This window comes from Octopus bimaculoides, chromosome 2 (assembly GCF_001194135.2).
Source record: "Octopus bimaculoides isolate UCB-OBI-ISO-001 chromosome 2, ASM119413v2, whole genome shotgun sequence".
NCBI lineage: Eukaryota > Metazoa > Mollusca > Cephalopoda > Octopoda > Octopodidae > Octopus > Octopus bimaculoides.
In genome coordinates this window covers 154,121,512-154,131,402 of record NC_068982.1, presented here as the reverse complement: position 1 = coordinate 154,131,402, position 9,891 = coordinate 154,121,512, and the positions used below count along the sequence as shown (strand labels likewise).

The 9,891-nt window shown below is 35.2% G+C and overlaps 1 protein-coding gene across 1 annotated transcript in view; it reads left to right on the top strand.

Moving 5' to 3' along the window:
* Positions 1-8,174, top strand: part of LOC106869604 (gamma-secretase subunit Aph-1) — a 22,316-nt gene extending 14,142 nt beyond the window's left edge. Inside the window, exons 5-7 of the mRNA XM_014915412.2 lie at positions 4,331-4,453; positions 5,472-5,599; positions 7,340-8,174. Of these exons, the coding sequence (XP_014770898.1) occupies positions 4,331-4,453; positions 5,472-5,599; positions 7,340-7,516 (428 nt within the window). The 3' untranslated portion in view covers positions 7,517-8,174. The remainder of the gene's footprint in view (positions 1-4,330; positions 4,454-5,471; positions 5,600-7,339) is intronic.
* The last annotated feature ends 1,717 nt before the right edge of the window (positions 8,175-9,891 follow it).

The window sequence follows — 9,891 nt, the reverse complement described above, 5'->3', positions numbered from 1 at the left end:
ATATGTTCATTTGAATTTATACGTTTTTGCGTCGTAACTCCTTATATATATATATATATATATACATATATATATATATATATATATATAATGTATGTATGTGTTAGACGTACAAATTGGAGAAAGAAAAGTTCAATACATATTGTAAAATTTATTGATTTGTAGCTGATGTTTCACTCTGTATTTACTCTGTTTTTTTTGCTATGCGTGTTTCTTTAAGTTGTATAAAAAGATGAATCTTTTTTGTCTGTTTGTTGGTTTTTGTCTCTCTTTAAATACTCTGCTTAGCTCATTAGAATAATGATGGTATCACAGTTACTATTTTGGATAGGAACACAGACATGAAATTAAATAAAGTTGAGCCAATATTTTTTTTTTCATCTATTTAAACTAGATGTGCTACCTTGCCTAGCAAATATGTCTGCTAACCAGCATGCTGGTGGCCCTGTCTGACCTCATCCTCTATCTTAACAATTATAACCAATTTCCATTAACTCTAACTATTCTGACTACATATGGCATTGAAGGAACTTTTACATGATCCCTTGTGTGGTCCAAACTTGAGCATGTGACTCCTCAGCCTTATGAAGGTGATCTACAATGAGAGCTGTAGTTCTAAATGACATTTTGTTTAGAGGAGACATGGATTGCCACAAGCTGCAGAACTGACAACCATCTACAAGAGGAGTAACTCTGAATAAAAAAGAGATGTGGACTCCGAAAGTTGCAGTGGAAGTTATGCCTAAGAGAGCAAAATTCTGAATAGAGACCTCCATACAGCATAGAAGAGACACTTAGTTCTACCAAACAACACTGTTGATGCTGGGGATGTACTAAAATACAACCAGTTCATGCTGGACAGTGGTTGGTGTTAGGAAGGGCTTTAATAAAGTTTTGTTAAAATCATAACAGTCACAAATACAATGAAAACAAAACCCCTATGTATATAAGACAGATATTCACTATGCTAGTGCTGTGTATGGTAGTGGGGTGGTGTGGTGGGAATGTCAGGTCATCTGTAAGAACAGCTCAACTGTCATCAAACGATCGCACCAACTCTCCTCCTTTCAGATGCCAAAAAATGGACAGCAAACCATCCACTCACCACTGGAAACTTTCCCCTTCTGGTCAGGTGCAAAATTTCAGTGCTGCTACCATCAACATCGGTTCAGTGAAAGGTAGGTGTGGAGAGATTGTAGAGATGTTAGAGTAGATGTAAGTAGCTGTGTGCTGTATATAGAGATAATGTGGTGGGAAACCTTCATCAGATACCTTATGAGCAGGAACACAGGCACAAATTCTTCTGGGTGGAATAGGAATTTTGTTGGCTAAGAAATACATAAATAAAGTAACTAAAGTAGAGTATCTGATAGAACAAATAAGCTTAGACTAATCTTAGGCAACATAGCAGCAACAGTGATCTCTGCATATGCATCACAATGAGGCCTAACAGATGAACCAAAGCACCATTTCTATGAGGTCATCTTGCTGATTATTTTGATTACAAATGATTGCAATTTCCAGATTCTAGTTGATGATTAGGATGGACATGTTGGACAACATCATGAAAGATACAAATCTACATAAAGTCTATGGATATAGTACAAGGATTGGATAGAAGTCAAGACTCTTGGAGTTCTGTGATGCAAATGGTCTTATCATTTACAATACTAATTTCAAGAAACCAGCTAGTCCATTGATCACCTACCTACCAATTAGGTAAATGTGGGGGCCAGACAGTTGGTTGTGAATACTAAGTACCACTCAACATAGACTAGTGAGTAGTGATGTCATCAGAAGAACTAAACTCTTGGGCAGAAAATAACCTGGAAAAGGAAGGCTTGTAAGTTGAAAGATCCCTCAACCAGACACAGGTCCAAAGAGATACCAGTGGATGTGTCTAACAAGACGGTGATTGAGATATTGACATATAACTGTCAATTGGAGAATTTGGAGTTCCTATGAGTCAACTTGCTGCAAGACACAGACTATTTCAGTTACTTGGAAGGTGACATGGTAGTGGAATGGTGCAGTAAATAGAGCCATAAAAGCTAAGAGACAGAACTGGAAGAATTATAAGAAAAGAGAGATGGTAAGGAACATATCAGATCACTCAGTATCAGGTATACAAAGCATGGAGAGAAGCTTAAAGTAAGAGGTATTCCAATTTCTGTAATGAAAGGAACAGAAGTGTGAGGTACAGCAGTGTGTCATCATGAACCAAGATGCTGTTGGAGAAATGTGTGTATAGAATGAAAGCAGTGCACTTACTGTCACTGAAGCTTGAAAGAGAATGTGGAAATATTACTAAGAGAGGTTACTGAATGTGGAGAATACATAAAAAGAGAGAGGATGGTGGGGGCATCTCAAGCAGACTCCACATAGGGACCATCTGTTGAAGTTAACAGTTATGTGATTGAAAGTGCATTTAAAGATTTGAAGGCAGGAGAATCAGCTGAGCCACCAGGAACTGTTGCTGAGGTGCTGAAAATATCTGGTGAACAGGACATATACTAGTCTTAGTTCTCCAAGACTAACTTTCTATGAGAACTCTAGTATGCTGATAATATAATTCTAATAACTGAATTGGTTGAAGATTTAGAAAAGGAATTTAAAGCAGAAGGTCTCACAGTAAACTTAAGAAAGACTAAAGTTTTAATTAGCATGAAAGAAGACAGGACTCCACTATTATTTGGAATTTGGTCATACTTATTATGTAGAAAAGGAGTTGGTAAGAATTCCATGTGATGTGTCAAATTTAAACTATGAAAGCACAAGATGTATAGTGAGATCATAGGTAGATGCACAAGAGTAGTTTGCAGGAAGAATACTTGTGAAATAAATTCTTTCAAATACCTGGAAGGTTCCCTAAAAGTAATTGATAGTGTCTGTTATCCAGGTGATGTAATTAGCAGGAGAGGGGCATGTTCCAAAAGCATAGCAACCAGAATGAAAATGGCATGGAAAAAAATTCAGGAAGTTATTACCGACAAAGTAGTTCTCTTTGTAAATAAAGGACAGATTGTATGATGCCCTTTACTTACAAATATAGGCATTGAATGTGGAGGTTGTGTGAAGTTGGGAAAGGAATGAGGTGAGCATGCTCTGTTGAATGTGTGATGTTAAGTGTGCATGAATGAAGGAATACAGATCAGAGAAAAACTAGGTATAAGAAGACTCAGATATTGTGTACAGCAAGGAAGGTAATAGTTGAGTAAAGAAGTATCTGGGAATCTGAGTAACAGAGTCCTGTAGAAGAGGAAAACTGAGGAAGAAATGCAAAGTGATTGTTACAGACTTCAAAAAACTGTACACCTGAAAGGAGATACCGGAGGACTGCAACACACGGTGAGGCATAGTGCCAGAAAAGATCCATCCAACTCATGCCAGTATAAAAGGAATAGGACAAAAGTGATGGTAATGATAATATGGCTGTATGGTTAAGAAGTTTGCTTTGAAATTACATGGTTACTAGTTTAGTCCAACTGTGTGGCACCTTTGGCAAGTCTCTTCTACCACAGCTTCAGAATTACCCAAACCTAGTAACTGAAATTGGGTTGACAGAAACTATGTTAGCCTGGATGGATGGATTAGTTTTGTAAAAGAGAATTGTTGTGAGTCTGTTTGAGGATTACTTTAGATGTACAAATGTCTGTGGAATACTCAGCTACTTAAACTATAAAACAAAGAGTTGATAATTTCATTGAGCAAACAGCAGGAACACTTGTTTTTCAAAATTGACGAGAGTCCATCGTACTTATATATGATTATTAGTGGATATGACTGAAAATGATTTTGCTTTTTTTTTTTTCTTCTTTTATTTACAGTAAGTTTAGAATGAAAATGATATCGATTTATTTTTGCGTCCAATTAGAAAAATATGATGACAACTTAGACAAAGTTAATATGTTTATATTTTTGTTGTTTAGTAAATGGAGCCTTTTTTGTGATGAGAAATAACATACTTAAGACTTGTGCATGTTATTTGTCAGTTGTCCCAGGAGGGGACAATAATGATGATTATAGTAGTTAATATTAGGAGGGATCTTTGGATGGAGCAGTGTCTCAGCCAGCTGGTGGGTAACATGGGGTTGGCATGATAGAATGAGTAAAGCTAGACTTGGAAAAAGTGAAAAAATGGGGGTATCCTGGAAGAAGCTGAGAACATGGTTAGCCAGAGTTCTGTATATTGAGGATAGAGATATGAATACAAAGTAGTTTAGGTATAATAACCTGCATACCATTAATAACCACTTATTTGTTATTTTTAGAAGTAATTATATTTTTGACTAGTTTACAATATTAAGTCTGTTTTTTTTATATATTCCAGTATCTGGACTTGGCTTTGGTATCATATGTGGTGCCTTCTCACTTATTAATGTGTTAGCTGACATGGCAGGACCTGGTACTGTTGGCATTCATGGAGATTCACCTTATTTTTTCCTTGCTTCAGGTAAAACATTTTCTAATCTGAAAATAAATAAGATAAATCTTTGGTTGTTTGACATTCTCTTTCTCTCTGATTTATTTCCTATGTTTCATTACAAAAATATATTTTATACAACCATAAAATGGAAGAGCCACTTAATAACAAAGCTGTTAAATTCACTTTAAATTCAAAGTTTATTTAACAGCTCTTCAACTTCAGTTTCAACATGTAGTCCCAGACCAAGTCATTGTTAGATGACTCTGAAATGTTTTATGCATTTTACAATAGTTATTATGCTCTTATAATGAATTTATAAATTTCCTGATTGTAAGTGTTGACAGTGTGTATTTTGATGTTGTAAGTTGTTTCCATTTTTGGTATCAGATGTGTCATTCCATCATGTTTAGACATTGTTAACTTTTAATGATTTAAATTTGTTTTAATTAGAAATACTAATTCTTTGTAAGTTCTGAGAGTAACTACTGCCTCTGCTAAAGATACCCAGCAATCAGGTGATGATGTTAAACCAGGCTATATATTAGGCCTACCAACTATAGCAGTGGTTTTTCAAGAGGTGTCCATATGGCCCTTGGGGTCCATATCAAATTTTGTTGTTAAAATTTATGTGCAATAAACTGGTTATATGTTTACAATATACAAAATATTTAAACAATTTTTCTTACAGTTCCTAATAATATTTAATCCTAAAAATACAATAAGATTTTTTTAGAAATTGAATGGTTATGAGCCCCAGTAAAATAGGAATTGAAGGGGTCCATAGGTAAAAAATGGTTGAAAGCCACTGAGCTAAAGTGACTCCTGCTGAGATATTTCATGTGAATTAGACCAATCGTATTAATTTTACGATATAATTTGCATGTTGAATTTCGTTGCCTTGATCAAGAAGATAATGTGACTTGAGTAACTAATCAACGCTGAAAGGTTTTTAAAAGTCCCTAATTTGTGTAACAACTACTAATCTCACTGAATTTCAGTGGTTTTATAAAGCTTAACTGATTTTCTTTTGTTTCTCTTTGTTTAGCTTTCCTGACATTGTCATTTGTGTTCCTACACACTTTCTGGGGTATCATCTGTTTCTTTGCTTGGGATAAAAAGAAGTACATATGGGTAGCTGTTGTAATCTTAAGCCACATGCTCACATCTTCTATGGTAAGTAATATTTAGTGTCCCTTATTGTTTTTAATGTCACTACTAATATCCTATATTCATTGAAAGTAGTAGTAATTAATTCAGTTGAAAAATGTCTTTTCTCTCAGTTTTCTTTCTTCTCCTAAACATGCAAAGTTATTCAAACTCTATAGTTGTAATTATTACCTAGTTGAAGTTTTTGAAGTTTTGTTAATTCATTTTAAAAGAAGTTGTTTGTATGAAAGTGTAAACCTTTACTAAGCAGACAAGTGATGGTGCCCTGAAAAAAAACACCCGGTATATTTTGTATAGTGGTTGACATTAGAAAGGGCATCTAGCTGTAGAAACTTTATCAAAGGAAACATTGGGAACTAATGCAGTTCCCAGGTTAGTTAGATCCTGTTGAAACATCCAACTTATAGCAATACAAGTGTTAAATGATGATGGTGACAATATGATATTTAGTAACCTGTCAAAGCTGAGTCTTTTTTTTTCGAAAGCATTTTCAGAGTGCTAAGTGGATAAGTAAATCACCTCCTTAATAAGGTGGCAATCTACTATCAGGTAATTCTCTCATGGTGAACTGAGACAATGCAGAATAAAGTTATTCTGAACAGAAACAATGAAACACCTGTAGTGATTTTGACTTCATTATCTACACTCCAGTACTTACAATACATAATGTGTACTTCATCCCAGTATGATCTACTAGCATGTAGTATAACACCTTGTCCAGTGCCATCTCAGTATGTTTGATTATACATTACTCAGTGTGTATCTCTTCCCAGTACAAGGAGTATTTTATTGACTTTTGAATGAAAAGCTCAGATGATTTTGAATGGAAAGGGAAGATGACATCAGACCTTAGTCCACCAATGCAGTTTAATGTTACACATTCTGATAGTTAGTATCCCTTTCAGTCTGTAATATTGATATGATTAACTTTAATTTTCTGGCCATCACTATCATGCTTCTTTGCTTTAGAACAAGAACTGATATCCTTAAAACTATACGTGGCATATTAGGCCTACTTATCAACTGCTGTTTATGCCTCTATCGATGTATTCATCCATCAACTAATGTGCGACATAGGTATTTTACTGCAGTTTGATGTTTGCAATAACAACTACATCTATGAATATGATCAAATTGTAAATTAAAATAACAGTTTCTAAGGCCTCTGCCAGTTAGGGTTGTTTTTATATCTCTTCCTGGAAAGTTCCTCTTCAGGAAACAGTCTTGGGCAAAATCTTTTACAGAACATCTCTGGTTGTCCATGTAGCATGTATCCCCTCTCCATGTATTTGAAGTTGTTCAAGGGAATGGTGAGACCTGATACAGTTTGTCACCAGCTATGTTGCAGGAGATTATCATTGTGAAGAGCTAGAACAAATATTCGTCATTTTAAATTGGTACTTTGGAACTACGAAAAATGAAGCTGACCTTAATGGGATTTGAACTTAAAACATAAAGAGCTGGAATAAATGCTTCAGGTCATTTTGTCTGACACTCTTAATAATTCTATCAAACCATTGCTTCTTAAAACTTCAATTATTGTATATGATTTGAAAAGAAGGAATGGCAGAGGCTCTGTACTTTAATTGATACCATGGTTACCTAATAACTAATAGATATGTGGTCAATTCTTATTAGTAAAGACTTAACTTTTCTATCCCAAATTTGTGCTTGAGTGTCTTAGGTCATTTACATTAAAATAATGTTTAAACTTTTGAATAAAATTGTTTCTTGTTTCTCTTTCAGACATACCTGAATGGTTTAAGTCGTGAACATATTTCAACCCAGTATGTAATAACTATAGTAGTGGCTTACTTGACCATGTTTATAACTGGAGCTCTTGCATTCTGTTTATCAGGTGGCTCACTGAAATATTTGCCATTGGCATTGCGTTGCAGTAAAGGCAGGCATGAGACGGACTGAAAACAACATAATAAATGAACAAACAAACAAAACAATAACACTCCCTTCCCTCCAAAACAAAACGAAAAACAACAAAAATTATTCTTTGTCTTTGATTGAACCCTGTTAATTTTATTCATCTCTATCTTTTATGTCTTTCATTGACACCACTATTCAGTTGACTGGCTGTAAAATACACAAGAGTAAATGTGCTGAATGTAAGACTCATTGTTGACCAAATATGATGTAGTGAATGGGAAATTGCTACAGGCTGAACGAGTGTGACAAAGGGAATGTGAGGTTGCTACATGTTGAACTAGTGTGATGTGGAGAATGTGAGGTTGCTACATGTTGAATAAGTGTGATGTGGTGGATGCAGGACTCATTCACATTGAGTGTGATGTGTTATATATAAGATTGCTACATGTTGACCAGAAAATTCTGACAGAATGTCACTTTGCTTATTTTCTATATAATATCTCAACTAACAATGTCTTCAGCTTTCTTCAAGTTTTTAGAAGAATATGTACTTTTTCATAATTCCAATTAATTTAACGAAGACTTGTTAGCCATCAACTCTCATGAAGATGGGATTTGAAGGAAAAACTCAGTCTACATATGTCTTGTTATTTCCTTGAAGACATGACCAAACATTGAATAAAAAATGCTGCTCCTAAAAGTGGGTTATGTCTTGAGTAACTATAAGTTCATTTCATGCACATGGTAACACTGAACAACATACAACAACATGATGCATTACAGCTGCAGTTTCTTTAGTTATCTCTGAAAGAAGTAGCAAATCTCATTTTAAACTGGTACTAGAGTGAGTTGACAATTAGGAGACTAAAGTGGTTCATAAACCTCTATTGAAGGGGTAAGGTAGATGCTGAAAAGCTTGGTTATAGTTTGAAAATGTGGGACAAATGAAAATCCAAATGAATCTTAATTATAGGGATTACAAGAATTGTTCTATTGAAGAGTCAAAGGGAAAACTAATGGGGATTTTGTGTGTTATCTAAAGTTTATTATAAAACTTATTTGGTAACACCAATTAGTTGATTGATCATAGATGTCGTCACCTATACTTAGATGGTTCTTGAATCACAAAACAAAACAAAATGTAATAAAAACAAGACAAGATGTAGAGCACTGAACCTGCAACCCTACACTTATAGTATTTAGGTAGAGTGGATTTGATCTTCTATTGATAATAGTCAGCAACAATAAATTATGTATTGTCTGGTTTATATTTAATGCTTCACTTCTCTAAAGTTCTTTAGTTGCGTGTGTGCATGTATGTATGTTAATGACAAGATAATGTGGTTTAACAGAAAAGAAATATCTACGACATACTATGATATTCCTTTTCTAACTCTTCTTGAATTCAGATGCCTTTTCTGTCAACTTTAATATTCTAGTCAATAAAATAAGTATCATTTACATACCAAGATTAAACCAGACTGGGTTGTCACTGAAGCATTTTGTTTGAAGACAATTTTAATAAACGTTCTCTTTATATTATATATATTAGTGTGTAGTACAGTCTCTTTTAAAGCCTGTACTACTCATATCAACAAGTCCGTCAATTGTTTGGCGACAGTCCTCCAAGATCAGTTCATGAATTTTCATTCGTTCGGGATGTCCTGAAAAAGGTTGGTCTTCAAGTGACAAGTGACTATTCCTAAAGCATGAAAACCACTCATAAACTTGTGTTTTGCTCATGGCAGCGACCTTGTAAGCTGTTTGAAGCATGAGAACTGTTTCGGCCGCCGTTTTCCCCAGTTGAAAACAGAATTTCATGGAAGCATGCTGTTCCTTCATTTCAGCCTTCGTAGAGATCGACGAACAGGGAAGAAGTACTACAAACCAAGGACACAACACGTGGCAGTACTACTAATCCAGCCGCCGGTCGGCAGACTGATGTCTGAGGGTGACATCAAGTGGCTTCTAGCGGTGGAAGCCTGAACTACAATGGGCTTGTCCCACAGAGCACGTTTCCAGTTACTTTTGGGTAGCTCCTCGTACATGCCTTAGGTTACTGAAAACGTACTACTGCTAGTGCTGTGACAACCTACCATACTCACCTCTACAGGTAAATGGTGAACGAGGCTGTCTTTCTGGTGCTGGTGCCATGGAAATACACTCAGTACATTCTGTAAAGTGACTGAAAAACATGGGGCAAATGTAAGGTTGTAAGGTCCCGTTAGTCCTTCCTTGCTAATATTTATTTAGCTTTACTAATAAGTGCAATGAGAATCATTGGACCAATACTAAAGTACACTCTGTAAAGTGGTTGGCATTAGGAAGGACATCCAACTGTAGAAATCAAGCTGAAATAACGTATGAGCATCAGTTTTTAAGAACAGTAGCTTCTCATAAGAAATGACTGAAGCTAT